Source organism: Octopus sinensis, linkage group LG13 (genome assembly GCF_006345805.1).
Source record: "Octopus sinensis linkage group LG13, ASM634580v1, whole genome shotgun sequence".
Classification (NCBI taxonomy): domain Eukaryota; kingdom Metazoa; phylum Mollusca; class Cephalopoda; order Octopoda; family Octopodidae; genus Octopus; species Octopus sinensis.
The window spans coordinates 9,688,137-9,713,136 of NC_043009.1; the positions used below are offsets into that span (position 1 = coordinate 9,688,137).

General features: G+C 38.1%; 1 protein-coding gene and 1 long non-coding RNA gene across 3 annotated transcripts in view; one reads left to right on the forward strand and one right to left on the reverse strand.

The window, feature by feature from the left end:
- Positions 1–17,826, reverse strand: part of LOC115218375 — a 108,065-nt gene extending 90,239 nt beyond the window's left edge. Inside the window, exon 1 of one of the 2 annotated variants that reach the window (XM_036508151.1) lies at positions 17,018–17,826. In XM_036508151.1, coding sequence (XP_036364044.1) covers positions 17,018–17,096 — 79 coding nt within the window. In that variant the 5' untranslated portion in view covers positions 17,097–17,826. The remainder of the gene's footprint in view (positions 1–17,017) is intronic. The other variant, XM_036508152.1, reaches the window with a different exon arrangement.
- Positions 17,827–23,166: 5,340 nt separating this feature from the next.
- LOC118765751 overlaps positions 23,167–25,000 on the forward strand; it is a 20,968-nt gene continuing 19,134 nt past the window's right edge. Inside the window, exon 1 of the long non-coding RNA XR_005001623.1 lies at positions 23,167–23,178. This is a non-coding gene — a long non-coding RNA (uncharacterized LOC118765751). The remainder of the gene's footprint in view (positions 23,179–25,000) is intronic.

The window sequence follows — 25,000 nt, forward strand, 5'->3', positions numbered from 1 at the left end:
CCAACATCGCTTGACAACCGATGCTGGTGTGTTTATGTCCCGTAACTTAGCGGGTGGCAAAAGAGACCGATAGAATAAGTACTAGGCTTACAAATTTTAAGTCCTGGGGTCGATTTGCTCGACTAAAGGTGGTGCTCCAGCATGGCCACACTCAAATGACTGAAACAAGTAAAAGAGTAAAAGAGATCCCAGGAAATAGGACAAAATCTATTTCAACACATGATTTCACATCAGGAATCTTGGGATGGAGAACCACTGAAGAGGTCAGTGCATTTGTTTATTCAAGTGGGTGAGTGGGTGTATAAGAACATCTGTTACAACTGCACTTACTTCACATGAGAAATCCTGCAAAGCAAATGCATTTTCTGTTTTTGCTTAGAAACAATTCACTCACTGTAAACCACTCCCAAACAAAAAATAAATAAATAAATAAAACAAACATTAAAAAAGAATAAAGATCAATGATGTCATGAAACCAGTAAGGAGTGGCGTCTCTAGATGGGTTACTCTATCTTGCAGAAGTAGCAATGAAATTCCCTCAAATTACACACTACTGCATTAATAAAACAAGCACTTTGAACGAATCAGGTCAGCTAGAAAAGAAAAAGAAACTACGAAGGGGTGCTGAAAAGTTCCTGGCTTTAAGGGTATTGTGAAAGGCCTGGTCGAAGGCCCAACCTTCTGAGTTCTTTCCCAGTTTAGAAAATTTGAAGGACTGCTGCAATAAGTTGTGAATCTGAGAGGAAAATATGTTGAATAAAATCATAATTACATGCTACTCCAGACTGATGATGAGCAAGACTCAGAAACTAGTCTCTGAATACAGGCTTAGTTGGGTGGGGGTGCTTGTCTCCCCCTTGTAAACATAAGGACACAGGAAATGTATCAAGGCCGACAGGAAGCGTCGATGTTTCCTAGGGTTAAATTGCAGTGGTGTGATTCCCTTCATGGGACTGTCACATTAAGTTGACTGTATACAACTACTCTATCATACCACTACTGCTTATATCTCTCTGAGATATTTAGAAATGTAATATTTCTATTTTTTGTAATCAGTGGATTTATTTCACTAGAATTCTTATATGTTTACCAGGCCTAGACAAGCATCTCCAGCTAGCAGGCCATGCTACTCCAGACTGATGACGAACAAGGCTCAGAAACTAGTCTCTGGCTGCAGGCTTAGCTGGGTGGAGGTGCTTGTCTCCCCCTTGTAAACATAAGGACACAGGAAATGTATCAAGGCCGACAGGAAGCGTCGATGTTTTCTAGGGTTAAATTGCAGTGGTGTGATTCCCTTCACGGGACTGTCACATTAAGTTGACAGTATACAACTACTCTATCATACCACTACTGCTTATATCTCTCTGAGATATTTAGAAATGTAATATTTCTATTTTTTGTAATCAGTGGATTTATTTCACTAGAATTCTTATATGTTTACCAGGCCTAGACAAGCATCTCCAACTAGCAGGCCATGCTACTCCAGACTGATGACGAACAAGGCTCAGAAACTAGTCTCTGGATGCAGGTTTAGCTGGGTGCTTGTCTCCCCCTTGTAAACATAAGGACACAGGAAATGCATCAAGGCCGACAGGAAGTGTCGATGCTTCCTAGGGCTAAATAGCGATGGTGTGATTCCCTTCATGGGACTGTCACATTAAGTTGACAGTATACAACTACTCTATAATTAATTGATCCTCCTCTATTTTCTTTTACCCAAAGCCAGGAACTTTTCAGTACCCCCTTGTACACACTCCTTTAGTAAAACTATAATCTTTGCATTAGAGGAAATCCATTATCATTATACCTAAAATATAAGGATTAACCAGCCACTAACTTGGATTTATTTACGGAAAATTTTATTCAATTTGACAGACAACTGTAAAATTGTAACATAATAGAGATGAATAAATCTATCAAAAAACTTAAGTTATTAGCATTTAAACTGGCCATTGGATTGGTCTGCCCATGTTCAATTCATTGTGGGACAAAGCCCTCAGCCATGTTCTCTCCATCAACATGAATTTGAGATTGAGCTCATACTAGTTTGATGAGTCTATTCTGCCACACTGGCATGGCATGACTTGGCAGAAGGGTGCAACTTTTATAGGAGTAGCTACGTTGATTACATTGACCCCAGTGCTCAACTGGTACTTAATTTATTGACTCCAAGAGGATAAAAGGAAAAGTCGTCCTTGGCAGAATTTGAACCCTGAACAGACCAAGTATTTCGCAAGGTGTGTAAAAAATTCTGCCAGTTTGCTACTTTATCTGGCCCAGATATTCACCCTGTTACATGTTCAAAGCAGCTGGATCCAGTTTCTCACAGCCATCTTACAAATTTGTTCTAAAAATTATCAGTCAGAACATCGAAATCTTGAAGCCATAAGATAATGCAAGACTAATTTTAAAATAAATGTAAATAATAAGAATTATATTTGACAGAGTAATGTGAATGCTAAAGGGTGTATTTGTTGTCTTATATTTCGTTTTTGGATTTGGTTTGCAAAATTGTTTATGTGAGTTTGTTTGTTGAAGCATATTCTGCTGTGTCTGGGGAGAGTCATTTTCTTTTTGCGACTTATAATTTAACACACTCACCGGTAAAATTTCCACTTATTTCTTATTTTTATTTTCCTAAAATTTTCGTTGCGTCTTGCAACCTTTTCAATAGTCCTGACTCTGTCCGTTACTTAAACTGCGTTCTTTTTTGTCTGTTTGTGCGCATGTGTGTGGGTGTGTCTATGCATGCATGTACATATGTATGCATGTGTGTGTATGCATGTGTATCTGTATGTATGTATTCTGCATATTTATGTGCTTGCCTGTCCGTGTTTGTGTATTTTTTTATGTGTGTGTGAGTGTGTGTTTGTATATATGTATGCACCTCTGTCAGTGTTCATGTGTGTGTGTGTGTTTTGCAACTATGTACCATGTTTGTATGTACAGATGTGCATCTTTATATGTGTGGACTTGTGTCTCCATATCCAAGCACCCAAAAGACCCAATACTCAGAGAAATACGGGAGTACGTCCTTATAGATGAAACTTCCCCGATACTAAATAGGAAATATACACAATAAATACCATACCTCCATACCCACAGTTTACACAGGTAGCGTAAAATAGTTAGTGGGCTGTTACGTAGACAGATGTATGTATGTGTGTATATACACATGTATGTAAGCATATGGATATGAAAATAAACAGATCAACGTACAGACGGATAGGTACATAGGTTATATGAACAGACAAGCGCACATACGCAAATGGAGACTGAAGCACGTGACCATATATACACACACACTTTACTTCACACAAGGACACATATGGAGACACGGGTCCACACATATAGAGATGCACATCTGTACATACAAACATGGTACATAGTTGCATAACACACACACACACACACACACAAGGAGACAGAGGTGCATACATATACAAACACACGCTCACACACACACACATACATAGAAAATACACAAACATGGACATGCAAGCACATGAATATGCAGAATACATACATACAGATGCACACACATGCATACATATATACACATGCATACACACACATGTATACACACACATGCATACATACATACACACATACATGCATTCATAGGCACACACACACACAAACATACATAGAAACTACACAAACACAGACATGCAAGCACATGAATATGCAGAATACATACATACAGATGCACACACATGCATACATATATATACACATGCATACACACACATGCATACATACATGCATGCATGTATAGGCACACACACACACACACACTGACCCACACACATGCGCACAAACAAACAAAAAGGAATGCAGTGTAAATAACGGACAGAGTCAAGGCTATTGTTGTCTTCAGTTATGTCTCAATGGCCTGTACATTAAATTTCATATGCCACACTACTTTTTAATGATAGTTCAATCAGTAAAAGTAGTTTGTGGTAAGGAGCACTCCGTCAGTTACGACGACGAGGGTCCCCGCTGATATGATCAATGGAACAGCTTGCTCGTGAAATTAACATGCAAGTGACTGAGCAATCCACAGACACGTGTACCCCTAACGTAGTTCTCAGGGAGATTCAGCGTGACAAGGCTGGCCTTTTGAAATACAGGTACTACACATTTTTGCCAGCTGAATGGACTGGGGCAACGTGAAATGAAGTGTCTTGCTCAAGGACACAACGCATCGCTGGGAATCGAACTCACGACCTTACAATCGTGAGCCGAATGCCCTAACCACTAAGCCACGCGCCTTCACTAGTTTGTGGTAAATGACACTAATCACTGATGAGTTTGTTTGCCAAGTCAATAAAATGGATTTTCTCCCATTCTCTTTTTCCTGAGGATAATAATTTCATCTGCAAATGCTCAGATATAAATGGAATTACATCACTCTACATCCCTCACTCGTATCTGCTTTGAATTTCAAAAGAAAACTCAATCTACCACTCAGTGAAACACCATCACCTGGCTGACTCTTGGATGTCTTGAGACAGATTCCTACAAGTCTGGAAGGCCCTGAAAAGAGTCTTGGGGATTGCCCTTCTTCTTCTAATTAAGCATTAATAAAAGATAATAAAAAAGAAAGGGGTATGTAATGAAGGTATACTCAGCCCTTCTTTTATCATTTGTCTGTTTCATTCATTGAATTGTGAGCAGGCTGGTACTTATTCTATCAGCTTCTTTTGTGGAACTGCTTATGGGAACATAAACAAACCAACACCAGTTGGTAAGTGGTGAGAGGCAGCCACAAAGATGCACTGAACAAATCAACCCCAGTACTTATTTTTTAAGCTTAATACTTCTATTGGTCTCTTATACCAAACTGTTATGTTACAGGGGACATAAACAAACAAACACCAGTTGTCAAGCAGTGGTGAGGGACAAACACAAAGACGGGGGTGGTTGCTCTGAGAGTGTAGTGACCAGAGTAAGAATAGCCTGGGCAAAGTTCAGGGAGCTCTTACCTCTGCTGGCAACTAAGGGCCTCTCGCTCAGGGTGAAAGGTAGACTGTATGAGGCATGTGTGTGAACTGCCATGCTACACAGCAGTGAAATATGAGCCATGAATGCTGAGGACATGCATAAGCTTGAAAGAAATGAAGCTAGTATGATCCGCTGGATGTGTAATGGCAGTGTGCATACACAACAGAGTGTAAGCGCCCCGAGAGAAAAATTGGGCCTAAGAAGCATCAAATGTGGTGTGCAAGAGAGGCGACATGTGTTATGTATGAATAAAGGCAGCTGTGTGAGGAAGTGCCACTCCCTAACTGTAGAAGGAACCTGTGGAAAAGGTAGACCCAGGAAGACATGCGGTGAGGTGGTGAAGCATGACCTTCAAACATTGGGCCTCCCAGAGGCAATGACAGGAGACCAGGACCTTTGGAGATACGCAGTGATTGAGAAAACCCAGAAATTAAAGTGAGATCACAGCCATGCATGTCCAGCTCTGTTAAGAATACTCCTGATGCATCGGGCAATATGATATGCTTGAGAAGACCTGTTGAGTCAAGTAAAACCAATATAATAGCTGGAGCCGGTGCCCCCTGACTGGCTCCTGTGCCAATGGCACGTAAAATGTGCCATCCAAACGTGGTCGATGCCATGTCCACCTGACTGGCTCCTGTGCCTGTGGTACATAAAAAGCACCATCCGAACATGTTTGTTATCAGGCCCGCCTTACTGGCTCCGGTGCCAATGGCATGTAAAAAGCACCAACCAATTGTGACTGATGCCAGTACCCCCTAACTAACTCCTGTGCTGGTGGTATGTAAAAAGCACCATCTGAATGTGATCATTGCCAGGCCCACCTTACTGGCTCCTGTGCCAGTGGCATGTAAAAAGCACCCACTACTCTCTCAGAGAGGTTAGCGTGAGGAAAGCATCCAGCTATAGAAACTCTGCCAGACCAGATTGGAGCCTGGTGCAGCCACTGGTTCTCCAGACCCCAGTCAAACCGTCCAACCCATGCCAGCTTGGAAAATGGACTTTAATTGATGATGATGATGATGATGATGATATATACATTTTTTGGTATCAGCACCAAACAGTGTTTAGGGATAAGTGAATTTTAGGTTAGTTAAAATACCTTTGTTGCATATTTCAACTTCTAAAGGCAAATTTACTGCAGTTATTATAGAGAAAAAATTTGCCCGTATGGTTAAAGGTGTAAAAAACCATATGTGTCTAGCACTGCACCCCAATATATATATATATATATTAGCTGGTGTACCTGGTAATTCCCGGGGCTAAAGATGTTCTATTGAAATGCCTTATTACTCTGATATAAGAAAGCAATTTCATTATAACTGCCACAAAAGGTGTATTTTCCATTGCAAAAATGTACAAAAAACTGTCAGCTGGAGGAGGGAGAGATTGTTGGAGGTTGGCAAGAGAGGTGGTCGGAGGTTGGCGAGAGAGGTTGTCGGAGGTTGGCGAGAGAGGTTGTCGGAGGTTGGCGAGAGAGATTGTCAGAGGGAAAGGCATCTTTGTTCCAAAATGTCAGTCTTGCAGGGCTTCGTGATACACAATGTTTTTGGTTTTGCTGTTGGGTGCATAAATGAATAAATTTTCCGAATTTCCAACTCTGGAGCATCCAACATAGAGTTGTCCGTGAGAAATGTACGAATGAAGTCTTTAACCCTTTAGCATTTAAACCGGCCAAAAGTATTCTGCCTGTTTTATGTTCAAAATGGCCAGGTCTGGTCTCTCACACCAACCCTACAATATTGTTTTAAAAATTAACAGCTACCTCATCAAAATTTCAAAGCTACAAGATAATGCCTGATTAGTTCAAAACAATGTGGATGAAAAAGGATTACTTTGGGTAGAATAATGTGAACACTAAAGGGTTATGGTTTAAGATTCAAATTAAGGAAGTGCAATAATAATGTTTAGCAGTTCAAAACTGAGTAGTAAAATGCAGAATTAGGTTGGCTGATCGTGAGAATCAAATATTGATTGCTTCACTAAAAGTTGCAGGTGGTATGGGTTATTTCCCTAGGGTTGTTTAAATAAAATATTAGTAATATGTAGTAGATAGAAAGATCCATTCAAGGGGATTACAAACCAGGGAAATTCTGTTTTTTGTTTAAATTTTAATTTTTCTTAAAGAAACTTCCCCCACCTCGCCCAACCATCACCTTCCCACTTTCAAAGAGATAAGAACTGCAAATGTTTCACTTTTATCTGATGTTTCACGCATGTGTAGAATTCTACTGAAATAGCAGATCATTTCTGAAAAAAATTTCAAAAAAGCTCAAAGTAAAAGATTTGCAGTTTTTAGCTTTTTGAAAGTGGAGAAGTGAAGGGTGGAGGTTGGGGTAGGGGATTTCAGTGTTTTTTTTAACGAAAAAGTTTAAAAAGAATTTTTGTTTAAAGTTTTATAATCTCTGTATTTTTCTAAGGGGATTACAAAAATAAATTTCAAAAAAAGTTAAGAATTAAAAAATTGGATCGGGGAAGGGGAAATTAAAATTTTGAAAACATTGTTTTGGGTCAAAACTCTAATCTCCTATATCAAAAACATAAGGAATCCAAAAAAATTTGGGGGGGAAAAAAAGAGGGTAGTGCAACTGTTAACTATGACACACTAGAAACAACAGCTAAATGACAAGATTTCTAAAAACACTTTCTTTTAAGTTTATATTGAAGATCAGGTTTTTAAATACACTCATCACATACACAAATTACAAATTAAAAGAAAGGTTGGCGGAGTTCTGATTGAAGTATGTACTTTAAATTCCTCATGATTTTTATATTTTAAGAATTTCCACAAATTTTTTCCATTCTGTCATCTGCAAAATGAAATTAATACAATTATCCCAAAAAATTTTTTTTTAAATATCTGCCCCCTAATTCCAAAATTTTCCAGTTTTCAGAGTTTTTTTTTTTTAAATTTGGTTTTAAAATATGGACATTCATTTCTCTTTATAATTTCCAAATATTTTTTTAAATACTTCAAAATAAAAATTATTGCATGTTAGTGTAAGAAAATATCATTTACTAACAGAAAGTTATGTTATTAAAATAAATTATCGCTAACATAACTTTAAATTGTTGTGAGAAAACCATTTATTAACAGAGAATTATGTTATTCTCTATTACACTTTTACTTGTTTCAGTCATTTGAGTGTGGCCATGCGGCAGCACCGCCTTTAGTCGAGCAAATCGACCCCAGGACTTATTCTTTCAGCCTAGTACTTATTCTTTCAGTCTCTTTTGCGGAACCGCTAAGTTACGGGGATGTAAAACACCAGCATCGGTTGTCAAGCAATGTTGGGGGGGGGACAAACAAAGACACACAAACATAAACACATACATATATACGACAGGCTTCTTTCAGTTTCCGTCTACCAAATCCACTCACAAGGCTTTAGTCAGCCCGAGGCTATAGTAGAAGACACTTGCCACGCAGTGGGACTGAACCCAGAACCATGTGGTTGGTTAGCAAGCTACTTACCACACAGCCACTCCTGCGCCTATGTGTTTGTTGTTGATTATAGTAAGATAAAATTACGACAATAACAATACATCTCATAGTTGTAAAATATGGCATTTTGAAACTACATATATATTTCTTTACTACATTGACCCCAGTGCGTAACTGGTACTTAATTTATCGACTCCGAAAGGATGAAAGGCAAAGTCGACCTCAGCAGAATTTGAACTCAGAACGTAACAGCAGACGAAATACAGCTACGCATTTCGCCAGTTTCTGCCAGCTCGCCACCTTTTGAAACTGCATATATGTTGATAACAAAAAAGCTAGCTGCAGACTCATTGCCCTATAGGTCTTTGAACAGATTGGTGACATTTAGTAGAGATGACCCGGACGTTGTTCCTCTTTGATTACTATAACAAACAGCAGTAGTTTTCTTCAACTGAATACATGTCATTGATTGGTTGAAATTACCCAATTACAACAACTTTAACACAAAATAACTTCTAAAATATGAAATTTTGTCAAAAACGTTCAGAGTAAAACGTGTTCTGCATGAGAAATTCTACCAGTATTTGAAGTTTCAAACTGTTTAGTTAAAAAAGATTAATTAAAAAATCTTAATGGAAAATACATTTTAATTAAAAATTAAGGGCAAATTATTATTAGCATTTAATAAGAATTTTCCTCCATTGACATAAGGACCAAAACAAAAGAATGTCTAAAGAGAATGGTTGCAACCGTTAAATTAACTGTAGAATATGCTTGCTATTAATTTTTGTTGACCATGAAATGATGACATCTTAGGGGTATGAACTAAAAGTTGCAAACAGACAGGAGTGGCTGTGTGGTAAGTAGCTTGCTAACCAACCACATGGTTCCGGGTTCAGTCCCACTGCGTGGCACCTTGGGCAAGTGTCTTCTGCTATAGCCTCGGGCCCACCAAAGCCCTGTGAGTGGATTTGGTAGACAGAAACTGAAAGAAGCCTGTCGTATATATGTATGTATGTGTGTGTGTTTGTGTGTCTGTGTTTGTCCCCCTAGCATTGCTTGACAACCGATGCTGGTGTGTTTACGTCCCCGTCACTTAGCAGTTCGGCAAAAGAGACCGATAGAATAAGTACTGGGCTTACAAAAGAATAAGTCCCGGGGTCGATTTGCTCAACTAAAGGTGGTGCTCCAGCATGGCCGCAGTCAAATGACTGAAACAAGTAAAAGAGAAAATAAAAGAGGGACATAATTAAATGTTAGTGTACATACAAGGGGCGTTCAATAAGTAATGCCCCTGACCCACTTGCAGTTGTTTGATCTAGCTGAAATTTTGCATGTGCACTTATTTATACATCTATAGATTAAGTGGCGAATTACAGCTCTGAACTAATTGTGGTTTCTGATTTACAGGTGTTTGAACTGACTCAAGTGTGAAATGGAGCCTGTTGAGTGTCGAGCAATGATCTGGTTTTTGTATTTGAAAGGACGCACACCACGGGAGACTTTTGATGAAAAGAAAGTAACTTATGGTGATGATGCCCCATCATATGACCTTGTAAAACGCTGGCATTGTGAATTCAAACATAGTCGGAACTCTGTGGAAACAGCTCCCAGATCTGGTCGCCCCTTTCTGCCGTTGATGAGACGTCTGTCCGCCAAGTTGAGGCTGCCATTTTGGAAGGTCAACGCATAACTATTCGCCAAATAGCCCATAAGGTCAAGATTAGTACCAGGTCTGTGGAAACTATCATTCATGACCATTTGCATATGCAAAAGGTGTCTGCCAGATGGATTTCCAGGTTGCTCACACCTTTCCAGAAGCAAGAACGCGTTGAGTGCTCGAGGATGAATTTGGAGATGTGCCAAGAAGATGAGTCAAAATTTTTCAAAAGACTGATCACACAGGATAAAACCTGGGTCCATCACTATGATCCATAGACCAAAGCCCAGGCAATGCAGTGAAAGCACCGTGACTCACCCCCTCCAAAGAAGGCAAGGGTGCAGCCCTCCGCTGACAAGGTTATGCTCACAGTCTTCTGGGACCAGGACGGAGTAGTGATGACAGATTTCATGGCAAAGGGTACCACAATTACAGGAGCCTATTATGCTTCACTTTTGAGGAAATTAAGAGAAGCTATCAAAATCAAGAGGCGGGGCAAGATCAGCAAAGGCATCCTCCTCCTGCAGGACAACGCTCCGGTCCACAACTTGCGTGTCGCCAGATCAGAAGCACAGGCGTGCAGCTATGAACTCCTCCCCTTGCACCCTCTGATTTTCACCTCTTCCCAGCCATGAAGTTGATTTTGAAAGGAAAGCGTTTCCCAGATGATGCAGCCTTGATTTCTGAAGTCACGTCGTGGTTGGAGGACCAAGCTGGGGTCTTCTACAAAAACGGTTTCCAGAGCTGTATCAAACGATGGGAGAAATGTATAACTCTGGGTGGTTCCTATGTAGGAAAAGACTAATAACTGTGCCAAGTGTCGTTGCTCTACTGCTATGGGAAGTGGGTCAGGGGCATTACTTATTGAACGCCCCTCGTATAGTTCGTTATGAATTCTTCTAACCCACTGCTTTATAAATGACTCATCAGTCAATAATATATGCACACAATCTACTTTGATGGAAGAAGCACATTAGATCACTGGTGGTTTAATGATTGACACAACACAGAATATGATTTTTAGAGTATCTTGTGCATGCCATTATATTTACATGTATTACAGCAACTTACATTTATTACAGTAATCTTACTATTTCTATTCTGCAATTATCTCAATAGCAACTAGTAGCACTGGAATGCTTTTTCATCACAGTAGTAACTCATTTGAATATGAGAGAGAGAGAGAGAGAGAGAGAAGGAAAGTTTATAACAAGATTGATCATTTGTGTTTCGTAACTGGAAGGGTTTTATGAATCCATTTCTATTGTTTAAATGAAGTGTAGTTATTTCTCATTCAATCTTAAGAAATGTGAAACCTAGAACACATTAAGCAATAATGTAAAGGAAAGAAAAAAACACTACAGCAAGAAGTGAATAAGCAGAATGAATATATTCCAGCTTGTATCCGGGTTGTACCTGGGTAGTATCTGTAGTTGTTAAGCAGCTGACAAATGAAATAACAGGTTGTCTTTTTTTACCCTAGTAACTAGCAGCAGCCAGACAACACCGAGGTGAATATCTGAATCCATAGACATCGTGTCACTGCCCGCACCATCAGCAGCATTTAAAATTTTACATCCGTTTTATATATACTAGAAAAGGTTAGATGACACTTCTTGAGGCAGTATTCTGCATTAAGATTATCCTCCACGAATGATACGCGAGACAAAGAAAATCACAGAGTAAAACAAACATTAATAAACAAGTATTCTAACTAACTAATAGATCAAGCCATAGAGAACTAAATCACAAATACAAGGCACCAAATATATCAAACATCATTCATAAACACTGTGTAAAACGATTTGGATCTTTTCGGTTTGAACGGCAGTTTTTAACATAATTTCTAGGTAACTAAAAAATTTTAAACTTCATATACTGGTAGAATGTGTTTATAAAACATCTTTTTCTCTTGACTTTATTGAGAAAATTCTATAGTTTGTAAGATATTTGTTGTTTTTTTCTTCAATTTCTGCAATTTCAACCAATCAATGACGTCTATTGAGGTGAAAACATTTTGTGCCATATGAATATGTCCCTCGTTTAAGAAACAGATTGGGTTTATTTACATTTCTGATGAAAAAAGACACCCTTCCCCCCACCCCTAACCCTAACTGACCCTCACCCTAAAACAGATTGAAATGCAATAGATCGATATTAGGGTCATAATTATGGGTGACAATTTCATATAACACCGCTAGAAAAAACTGCTGTTCAAACCAAAAAGATCCAACGATTTTTGTCCTTGGGTAGCAACTGTTATTCCTTATTTGCTGACCCCTACAAAGTATGAAAAATGGCTAATATTTCCTTCAGACTTTGCTTTTGTTACATTTACTCGAACCCTAAAGAATCCCTCTCAGCACATTGCTATGATGTCTGCCATTCCATTACTCCTGCTCGTAATCAGAGATGCGCATATTGTCAGTCACTAAAGGACATGCTCAAGTGTTTAAGGTCAAGCAACTGACAAGCAAATCTGTGGTTTTGAGCAGAATATTTGCTATAATGATATTTCTGCCTCAGCAACTCAGTGCTGAATCTGTCTGAAATGTAATGGAAAATAGGTCAGTTTCAAAACACTGATGTCCAAGTTGCAAAAAGTAAATTTTGAAGAGAATAGTAATAACACTAACTGACCAAAGACAAAAAAAATTTTGTTACACAGTGTAATTCATAAACCACACATAACATGATTTCCTGCCTGCTTTCTATGCTAGTTTAGCTTGGATTGTTTGTCAGTGTCCGAGTCGGTTCTTATTTGTATCAGGTCTTGCTCATACATACTATATTTTAGCATGGTTTTTGAAACATGATATCATGCCTAACACCAACTGCATTACAGCATGTAGTGTGTGTTGAATGCTGAAGACATGTGAAGACTAGAAAGGAACGAAACTTGTATGCTCTGTTGGATGTGCAACATCAGTGTGCATGTATGGCAAAGTGCAAATGTGTTAGGAGAAAAATTAGTCTTAAGAGGAATCAGATGTGGTACGCAAGAAAGGAGACTGCACTGGATTGGTTATGGGATACATTTAGATGGGGACAGCAGTATAAAGAAGTGCCAGTTGCTTAATCCTTTAGTGTTTAAACCAGCCACATCAGGCCAAAATTGTCTTCCTGTTTTATGCTCAAACCAGCCAGCTCTGACCTCTCACACCTACCCTACAAAGTCATTCTAAAAATAAACAGGGACATCATCAAAATCTCAGAGTTACAAGATGCTGTACAGTTAATTTAAAATAATGTAATTAAACAGGCTTTACATTTGACAGAGTAATCTGAATGCTAAAGGGTTAAAGAGGATGGAACTTGTGGAAATGAGAGACCTAGAAGAACAGAGGATGAAGTAACGGCTGATCTGAGATGCTGAGCTTCATGGTGGCAATGGCAAAGGACCAAAATGACTGGCAATTTGCTTTGCTCAAGAAGACTGATCTGTCATGGCAAAAGTGAAGTCCTAAAAGCATTATGTTTATTGCAAATCTATGCTGGACCCTTCACCCAATCTTCCCTTGCTGCCCTGTCAAGGATTCCTTACATCACATATTTCTTACACCCATCCCTCAATCCTTCTTCTAGATACAACACTACTCAGTTGCTCATTTGAGAATACATATTTCATCCGCATTTTGTTCTACCATTTATCTCCTTCTCCTGGAACCACTTCCCTATCTCGTTTTCATTATCATCCATTCCCGCTCTTATTTTCCACCAATTACCTTTTTCTGTACCTTTAATTATCTCTCCCTCTCCTCTAAACTACCTTTTAGGTTTGCCATACCTCACTTATAACTTGCATATCTTGCATATCTATCATTGTCGCTTCCCCACCTTTGATGCTCCACTCATTGTAGTCATCATTAAGTATATCTCATCTCCATCTCAGTTCAGTTCCACCTCCTCTCACATCCTGCAAATCATCTCCTTATCTATCTATAACTTTTTTTATACTGCTATTCTCCACCCTTCCTGGGGTACCTCTTTGTCATCTCCTCCTTCCTGAGCTACTTCTATTTCTCTCACCTTCTCCACTTCCATACTGATATTTACCATCAACCACCCCTCCATCCTAGCCTATCACTCACTATATCCACCTCTGACTCCATCTCTAATCATTTATTACCCTCCACTCATATTCTTACGAAATTGCCCACCCTTTTCTTCCTCCTTGATCCACTGTCCTTATTCTCTCTTATACTCCTTTTTTTTTTGTCACCAACTTTATCTTCTATCCAGTTACTCTAATCCACCCATATATAAGGCAGGGTAACCATCTAACACCTGTATAGAAAGACACCTGTGCTTGTCCTATCATACTTTTAGCATTTCAACATCTGACGTAAAGCCATCTCTAAAATACTTTCCCATTCAGTCGGTGGGGAGGGCACATTTAACTTTTCTACCCTTTTGATTGACTTACAAGTTACTTACTCTTTTACTTGTTTCAGTCATTTGACTGCGGCCATGCTGGAGTACTGTCTTTAGTCAAGCAAATCGACCTCAGGACTTATTATGTAGTCTGGTAGTTGCTAAGAAAACTGAGTGTAGCTACATGACTTGTGAGGGCCATACAAGCTATGTACATTAAACAGGTAGGCTTTTGTTAGGGTCCCATTCTCACTCCACTCCTATTTGTGAAAGTTATCTACATCACAGCAGAGATATTCAAGGGGGTATCTCTATGTCAAAGAAATAGTACTCAAAGATAAATCAGACAAAGAATTAGAAGAAAAATTCAAGACGTAGGAGTTGGGCTCAAGAATTGAGTGAAACAAATGTAAACATAGCAAAGACTAATGATTTACTTGACTAATGATTTACTTTGCAGAAAAGAAAACAGAAAACAAAACAGATCTCTACTGCAGCCTGGGAAGGGATCATGCTAAATATTCAGAAACATGTAGGTGCGAATTCTATGCTGTGTGTTTTCACTGTAAACTATAAGCGGACAAAAGATGCAATGGGATCACAGGAAAGCTGGTGGAGAAGGGCTTCATATGTAAAAGATGTAGAGGAGTGGGTAACAACAAAGTTAAAAGAAAATCAGTTTTTGATGTGTTTGCGAGACTGAGAACACATGACTCCACCTTGAACAGTATGTCAATCTGTCATGGAATTAGACCCCAGCGGCCACTGTAACTCATTTTCGGGTGAGTTGAAGCGAGCAATGTAAAATGAAAAACCTTACGCAAGGACTCAATGCTCTGCTCAGTCTAGGAATCAAACTTACAACTTAACAATCAAGAGGGCCAGATACTTTTACTAGTTAACACTAAAGAGGAGCCAAGAAATGAATTCTTTCAAATATTCAGAAGGTTTATTAGAAGTAAATGATGGTTTAGGATGACCTAGCCTGCTGTGTACATTACAGTGGGTGCTGCAAAAGCCTGGCTGAGATCACCGTACCTGCTAGAAATATCAGCCAAACCTCATTCAAAACACAGCCTATCGTTCTAAAAGAAAGTGAAGGGTATGTTAGAAAATGTATCCCAGAAACCTGTAAGCCAGTGATTCTCAACGATTTTTTAGTGATAGACAACTTTGATTTCCATTTTACTCGGGTGGATCCCCATAGCTATTCAATATTAAAGAAAATATTATAAAATGACAAGGTTTTAAAAGATGTACATGTTTATATGTTACATATGAAAATAAAAATTGTATCAATCATTAAAAAATATCGTAAAGAAAATATAACGTCCTGTTCACTATTCAAATGAAACTGAACACAAAGAAAAAAAGTGATAGGGGTGGGGCACAATGAGTTTTCCATGCACTTTTGACTCTAAAGCAGAATATATATTTTTAAATGCTCACTACTTTACAAAAGTCATATCAACTAAGCAAATGACTTTCCCTAAATACATTAAAAGCATCATAACATGATCTGATAACTATTTTAGAACATTATCGCCGTTCTCTTTGAGAATATAAAAGACAAACGTGGCCGGGGCAAAATGAGTAAGACAGAATAAGGTAAATTTGCGCTTCAATTCTTGAGGAAACAAACTCATACACATCAATATCCATCCCTAGGCATCAGAAAAAAAATTAAATATCTTTAGGTTGAATGAAAGAGGATCTGAGACAAGTGACATATATAAAATTAACGAAAATCGACTACATAATAAAATCTCAACATAAAAAATTCTCTATAGCTTCTTCACGATCTGCTGGGATGGCTTCCTTCCTTGATATATTTACACACCAGACAGTTAGAGAGGAAATTATTAGACACTATTCATTTTATCCCATACTAGAATTTATTTTTCCTTTTGAAACTTGAAAATTATTAAATTAAACATAAGTATGGGAAAAAAATTGGGGGGGGGGGATTATGAAGTTTCGGACCTCTCCTTGAAAAATGCACGTTTTTGAAAAAAGTTTTTCGGATTCCAACGTTTCAGATGTAAAAAAAAAAATTATTTTCACCCATCCTTTGGAATCCAAACACCAAACATTATCCAGATATTTTATTAGCAACCTCAAATACAATCGGGTCGAAGAAAAATTTCTTGTAAAAAAAAGTACCTGCCACCTGACTGATTCAGACTCTCTCAATTTCAACAACAACAATTACGCAATTATGCTGGCCAATTTTTATTCCCAAAGATGATGACACAGTACTTAAAATGTAATGATTTCAAACAGGTAGAGAGAAAACAACGCGAAATCAGAACTTACTCATTTTACCCCGGTTATCAATTTTCCCCGCTACCACCACTATCACTCTATTTACACGATGCAAATCGGTATTTTTTATGAAAAGCGAAAAAATAACATTAAGTCATTATCTCTCGATTATAATTTTGAGTTCGTTTAGACAAGAGAATAGAACTAAGAGTTTACCGGGGTTTGTTTTGTGGTTAAATGATCGAAAAAGGAAAGATTGAACTTACGAGTAAAATAGTCCTTTTCTGTATTACTGTAGACCTTGAGAATAAATGTAAAATAACGATTTCCGTTCTTCACAAACATTACAATTATAACTAGTTGACTAACGAGGTGCGTCTACGACAACATTATTTAATGTGCCTTTTTTTTTTTTTTCAAAGGAAAAAGACGGTTGGGGAGATTAAGATGTTATTTTTAGCAAGTCCAGCGGTCACAATACTCAATCCGTTAAATTGTTGTCTTTCATGTGGAGGAAGTGGTAAGATTTAAATACTGGACGTCTGTTAATTGTTATTTGCAATCAGAGAAATTGATTTCTAACAACTTCGAGCAAAAATTTTGAAAGTATTTAAAAAACTAAAACATTAAGCAAATAGGTAAACACATCACGGCTAAGCAAGCACCTGCTAGCTATTTATAACATAAATTTCGAATAACAAAATATCCAGAAGGAAATATTTCTTAGTAAATGTTTTCACTTTTTTGTTCTCTGAACGAAAGTCTTCGCAGAAATAAATCAGTTAACTGTTGAGAACCATCTACGTTCTCACAAAATGTCACAGGATAAATTATATGTAACAAAGCACTCGCATCTTTTTTGTCCTTTCGGTAATTACGGCGTTATTATATTTAAAATAAGCATCAATTGTATTTCTGTGTTTTCTGTTCATAATCAATTCGTTGTATTACATAAACGGAATTAGTAACTGTTGACTATTCAGAGGCTTTTTAAGCCTTTAGTTATTAAATATAACAGCGACACATCTCAATGCGTTTCATCACTTCGTCATCAGCAGCATCCTTGAGGAGGAAACTTTGATTCCGTAAATAAACAACGAACACTTGGTTACTCAATATAATTTTTTGTTCCAATGATGTTAATCAAATTATATTTTAATTATTCCATCGTATTTTGAACACATTTTTTTTGTATTGTGGAGTAGTACCATTGTTTATAAATACTTCTAATGTTTGTAGATATTTCTTTCAGTGCGGAACTACTTAGACCATTTCAGTTGTTAAAGCAAGAAATTTGTGTTTACAGGATATATTACAGACAGGGTAATCCTATAGAATAGAGTCGGAAATTATCTGGTACACTGTAAATTGTAATTTCTTTGTTTTAAGCGTCGAAGACTACGATTCTACAAAATGAAAAAAAAAATTTGTCTTACCCTCTCTGACGGAGCACACCATTTCACCGGTCATAACTAATTTAGTTTTTGGTATTTCCAGAATCTTTTTTTTTTTTTTTCCAATTTGCATTCTACAAACTCTGTTTCGTACGGTTAAGAAAGGAAAAAATTTTTTTATCTTAATTTTTTACTCCCCTTCTTCCCGAAATTCTCAAATTTCTAGGGGTATTTTGGAACAAACTGAAAAGCGATCACTTCGAAGATAAGTAAGGTATTATTCGGACTAATTAAAAGAAAAAAGGGAGTAATAATTAATCAGGATCAAATTAATATAGGGTATCATTCGGATAAACAAAATGAAGTAATCTCGAACAAACTTAAAAAGGGATAAACTGAGAAAGCAATTAATTTGGAAAACATTTATCCAAATTACCCTTCGAAATTTGGGAATTTCAAGGGTTACAACAAGGGAAATGGTACCCTTCGATCAGAACTCTACTCCACTTTTCTGTAATTTTTCAATTTTTGGAAAAGCATTTTCTGATTAATATTTTTTAAACATCTGATATTATGATACATATGTGCTTTTTCAGATATAATCCACTGATGATACATACATATATAGATATATAGTAGTAGTAGTAGTAGTAGTGGTAGTAGGCATCCGTCGGTCTCAAGAGGCCATGAATCTGCGTCTGAAGAAATCGTGTCAGCTGCTGATGGTGCAGCATCTGTTGTGACTGTAGAGACCCACATGGGAGAGGCAGTCGTGCATACAGCGGCTACTTTTGAAGGAGCTCTTTGCTGGAGCTAGTGGTTTTTCCTTTCATTGAGTGCGCTTTTCTTTGGTGGCAAGTTCCTGTTTTTCTTCCCCTCGCTTTGTAATGAGTGTGGTCACTAATTCAAAGTATGAAAGTGTTAGTGAAAAAGTCCTTTAAATATGCTTTTGAGAAGTGTGTGTAAATGAATATCAGAAGGCAGTTTTTAAACAAAACATTGTAACTTTATTAAAATAATAATGAGAGCTGACAAGTAGCAAGAAGTGAAGCCTGTATGTGTATGTAAGTCAGGTAAAGCATTATAACTTACTTTTGAACAAAATGATTCTGTTGGAAGCTATTGTAAGCTAACAGGAACAAAGCCAGCTTAAATGAAAATGTTCAGTTCATTATGAGGCAGAGTTGTGGCTGATGTCATCCAGACTTTCGAGGAGTGAAGTTGGCATAAATGAACCAGGTTGTTTAGGAGGCGGCAAGTCAAGAGCCAATATAACTCCAAGTGAGCTGCATGAAGTTGGTAGTGAAACACCAAAAAGTGCTTCATGTTGAAAGACAGAATGTTAATGCTGTGCTGTCTTTTCCCCCAACTCCTTAAAAACTCCCGCTTCTCCATCCACATTGGCAGAGAACTGCCTTTGGTATTCCTCTGCGCCCAGCCCTGATTGACTGAAGTATGCCACAGCACAACTGTGCTATGCCGTGGCAACACAAATAGCTTTCTTGACTCACTACAGTTTCATCCTCTTTCGCCATATTTGTCTCCAGCATGGGCAATCATTTACGACCTCCACCCATCTCAGAATGTCCAGATCGAGCGACTTCATATCTCTCTTGCAGATGTCCTTGAAACGAAGATGAGGTTGTTCTTGTGCTCTTGTGCCGGCGGACAATTCCCCATACGAGAGATCTTTTGGGATCCTCCCATCCAGCACATGATGTGCATGACTGAGCCAGTGCAGATGGAGCCAGTGCAGGTGGAGCAGAGTGAATATACTAGGTATCTTGGTGCGGTTGAGGACTTCAATGTTGGTGATGTCATTGTTGCACTTAATATTCAAGACGCATCTCAAATTACAAAGGTGGATGACATTGAGATGCTGCTCCTGTCTGGAATAGGGGCTCTACACCTCACTGCCATAAAATAGTATATTAAGGACGCACACCTTATAGACAGCAATCTTGATGTTTGCAGTCAGTTTTCTATTTTCCCAGACTCTCTTTGTGAGCCTGGCAAATGTGAAGGATGCTTGTCCAATCCGCTTGCTGATCTTAGAGTCCAAGTAGGAGCCAATTAGTCTTTTACACCTACCAGGTTCATTCATGTTAGCCTGAGTTGCTGCATAATTTTTCATTCCTTTAAGAATATTGTAAAACAGAAACTTTTCATACATTGGAATTTAAATACTAATCTCTAAAGAAATTTATTGTTTCAAGAAAATATTGAATTTGGATTACTTTTAATTTTTACGATTATAGGTAACAATTCGGGCTGTAACTTTTGAGCCTGTGTCAGGCACATGTGAACAATGTTGAGGGAACATTTGCTACAAATGATAGTTTTTGTCACAAGGCACCTCTAAGACAACTGCCAGACGATGAACGAAAATAAATTAACTGCAACCAGGCTCAGTAAAAGGAGTCTGAATTATTGACTGCAATTACATACCTGAAGTCAGCAGTGGCAGAAATTGAATCAGCTTCCAAATACACATTCACTTTTCTAAATTTATCCTTAGGCTAAGCCTTAGCTGCCCAAGTGCCAGAGTCATCGTTTTACCCAAAGCCAGAAACTTTTCGGCACCCCTCATATGTGTGTGTGTGTGTGTGTGTGTGTACACTAGGGACTTCTTTCAGTCTCTTTCTACCAAATCTATCACAAGACTTTGATCAGCTTGAAGCTATAGTGGACATTTGCCCAATATGTCATGCAGTTGGACTGAACCCAAATTCATGTGGATGGGAAGCAAGCCTCTTACCACAAAGCCATAAAATTTAGAAGGAAAAAAATTTGATGGTCGTAAAGTTTCATGGTGTTTGCTTGCATCATAAATTTGTTATCAATTTCTGTAGAATTTGCATTTTTCACTTGTTTTCAGATTAACGTTTGAAGTATCAACATTGCATAATCTATACTCTCAAAGACAAGTTTATGCAAATAATTTTTTTAAGTTAAAGAGAGTTATGAGGAAACAAAGATAGGACAGGATGTAAAAAAATGATCCAAAACACTTTTGAAAAGAATGAATGTCACCAATGCAACTGTGACAAAGACATTCTCAAAAACATAGCTATGCAAAATTTCATTAAATGGTATGCATTTCGCAGAAAGTTATGGGGAAACAAAGTTCCATACACATGTGTGTTTGTGTTTGTGTGTATACATGTGTGTGCATGTGTACGTATGTATGTGTGAATGAATATCAGTTTATAGTTATGCCATAGTAATAACAATTGTGTTTAATGTATAAAAATATACAGCAATGTATCTAGATACTCTTTTACTTGTTTCAGTCATTTCACTGCGGCCATGCTGGAGCACCACCTTTTAATCGAGCAAATCGACCCCGGGACTTATTCTTTGTAAGCCCAGTACTTATTCTATCGGTCTCTTTTGCCGAACTGCTAAGTGACGGGGACGTAAACACACCAGCATCGGTTGTCAAGCGAAGTTGGTGGGGACAAACACAGACACACAAACGTATACACACATATACGACAGGCTTCTTTCAGTTTCCATCTACCAAATCCACTAACAAGGCATTGGTCGGCACAGGGCTATAGCAGAAGACACTTGCCCAAGGTGCCACGCAGTGGGACTGAACCTGGAACCATGTGGTTGGTTAGCAAGCTACTTACCACACAGCCACTCCTGCACCTATATGATGGGCTTCTTTCAGTTTCCATCTACCAAATCCACTTACAAGGCTTTGGTCAGCCCGAGGCTATAGTAGAAGACACTTGCCCAAGGTGCCACGCAGTGGGACTGAACCCAGAACCATGTGGTTAGTAAGCAAGCTATTTACCACACAGCCACTCCTGAGCCTGATATATTTCACTTAAATTACAATACACAAATTTAGTTTCAAATTTTGGCACAAGGCCTACAACTTTAAGGGAGAGGCCAGCCAATTACATCAACCCAAGTACTTGATTAGTAACTTTTAATTCATCGACCCTGAGAGGATGAAAAGCAAAGTAGAAATCAGTGGTATTTTGAACTTAGGATGTGAAGAACCAAAAGAAATTTCTGCTAAGCATTTTGCTTGGTGCTAAACAATTCTGCTCACTTTCATAATATATATAACTAGCAGTATCGCCCGGCGTTGCTCGGGTTTGTAAGGGAAATAATTATATAAGCATTTTTAGAGATGTAAAGTATAATAGCCATCTCAATATGGCTAACCACAAAGGGGGAGGGGTGTTACTGTAGCTTTTTACGTTCTGAGATTTAATAATAAAGTTTAGAGAGTTACTTCTCTTATATATGTCAAAAATGGATTAAAAATGGGAAAAATTGATGGTAAATTTTTTTTTAAATCGTAGACTCATCGTAGACGCGCGCTAATACCCAGACGGTCTCGATATGAATCACGACTATAAGATACCCGGTTTTGGTTAAACTGCACCGCAAAATGTGGGAGTAGTTAGGAATCTAAATCGTAGGAGACAGACACACAACCTCACTTTTTACATAATATTGAGGTCTCTTTCTTTCTTTTGTTATCTTACTGTTTTTACCAATATACATATATATATATATATAAATATATATATAGTTACAGAGATGTACTTGCATAGCAAGTGACTTGATCTGAGATCGTGTGCTGGAACGAAAACAGTTGCAGCGTTGAAGGTGTTTATAAGCCATTTAAGAAACACACAAAAACCGTTAGATTCACTTCAACATTTAAATTTAATTTGTCAAAATATTTTCGTCGCTTTGAGACCGCGACCTGTTAGCACGATATTTTTGTCAGTGAACAGGTCGCGGTCTCAAAGCGACGAAAATATTTTGGCAAATTAAATTTAAATGTTGAAGTGAATGTAACGGTTTTTGTGTGTTCTTAAATGGCTTACAAACACCTTCCACGCTGCAATATATATATACACACATATATATATATATGTATGTATGTATGTGTGTATATGTGTATGCATGTATGTGTGTGTGTGTGCGTGTCTGTGCTTGTGATTGTCCTCCACCACTGCTTGACAACGAATGTTGTTTGTTTACATCCCTGTCACCTAGTGGTTTGACAAAGGAAACAGATAGAATAAGTACAATGCTTACAAAAATAAAACTGGAGCTGATTCATTAAACTACAATTCTTCAAGGCATTGCCCCAGCATGGCCACAGACCAATGGCTGGAAAAAGCAGAAGAATAAAAGAATACATTCTCTGCTTGGGTCTTATGTTCAAGGCATGAGAAAGCTTGAGTTTACATGAGAAGGCCTAACAGACCTGGTAGAAACAGCAGCCAAATCTCCCTCAAATCACACCTTACTGTCTTATGTATGTATATATATATGAGCCAATGAGGGGGACCTCTACATGGTAGCTAGACCTGGTAGAAATAGCAGCAAATTTCCCCAAAATCACACCTTACTGTCTTATCTATGTATATATGTATGTATGAGCGTATGAGGGAGACCCCTACATGGCAGCTAGACATGGTGTAGAAATAGCAGCCAAATCTCCCTCAAATCACACCTTACTGTCTTATCTTTCTGCTACTTGGATATAGGTGTTATATTCGTCGTAAAAAACCTTCCTGTCACACACTCACGCACACGCACACACACACACACGCACCCTCACACACACACACACGCGCACACACACACACACACACACACACTCACACACACGCACGTTAGCTTACAATTTTATTAATATATTTGCGTGTCTATGTGTGGAAAGAGGAAGTGGGAGGCAGAGTGAAAGAATCACTCACTACAGTAAGTCAAATTACTTTCATTTTATTCGTTGCCCACTGTGTGTGTGCGTTTGCGTGTGGTGTAAACCAGACTAAGAAAAGCATTTGACACACACACCAGAATGTGAGTTTTCTGTAAATTTTGCTTAATTGGAGTTTAAATTTTAAAAACTGGACCTGGCATGACGCGATGCATTGTACTCTTAAAAATGCTAGGTAAATTGTAATTGAAGAAATCCTATATTGTAGATTTGTATAACTCCCAAAGGGAGGCAGATAAAATCTGCCTTTTATAATAAGAGATTAATGATGATGTTCAGGGGAGTGTTCTAGCATCACAACTTTGCAATTACTCACTGTAGAACCCTAAATGCTTTGATGGGTATATCAAAAATTTCCAAAGGGAAACACTAGTTGCTCTTGGCACGATGTCATACTTGAAGGAATGTGCAGACCTCTCAAAATAACAGCCATTAACAATTTTATATATCAACAATTGATCAAATGGAACCTAACTTTTTCAGTAACGCACCTTAACAACAGCAGAAATTATGGTATTTTTAAAATGAAAAATTTATGAACATTTTTTGTTACAATTGAAAACAAAAAGAATTTAAGAAAAAGAATCCAACCATGTTGAAAAAGGCCAAAATGAGGCAAAAAAAGGTCAAAGGTAACTTGTATTAAACCTGTAATGTCTGAATAAATTTAGTATTAAAATATTTCTACATATTATTTTCCTGATGTGTACATGTGTGTGTGTGTGTGTGCACATGCATGTGTGTATGCTTTCATGCATGCATGTATGTAGCTTCACATAGCTGTCTGAATGGATGCCTAAGGCTTTGTTCAAAGATGTAGGATGGCATGACATCACCTGAACTGGAGACATGCATAAAGACCATCACAGCTTCGGGGAACTTAGTTTAGTGTTCATGATGTCCCTGTCATGTCTTACGGCCTTAACAGTGTTCACAGAGCACTGAGCAGCTGTCATGAATCTGGCATCTTGATAATCAACACGAATCACTGCGATATTGGTAAATCTTTTCCAATATTCAGATAGCTTTCAGTCCTCCATGTCAGCTAACTTTTTCTCAACTACAACTTTAATCATTATGCTCTCCAATGCCAG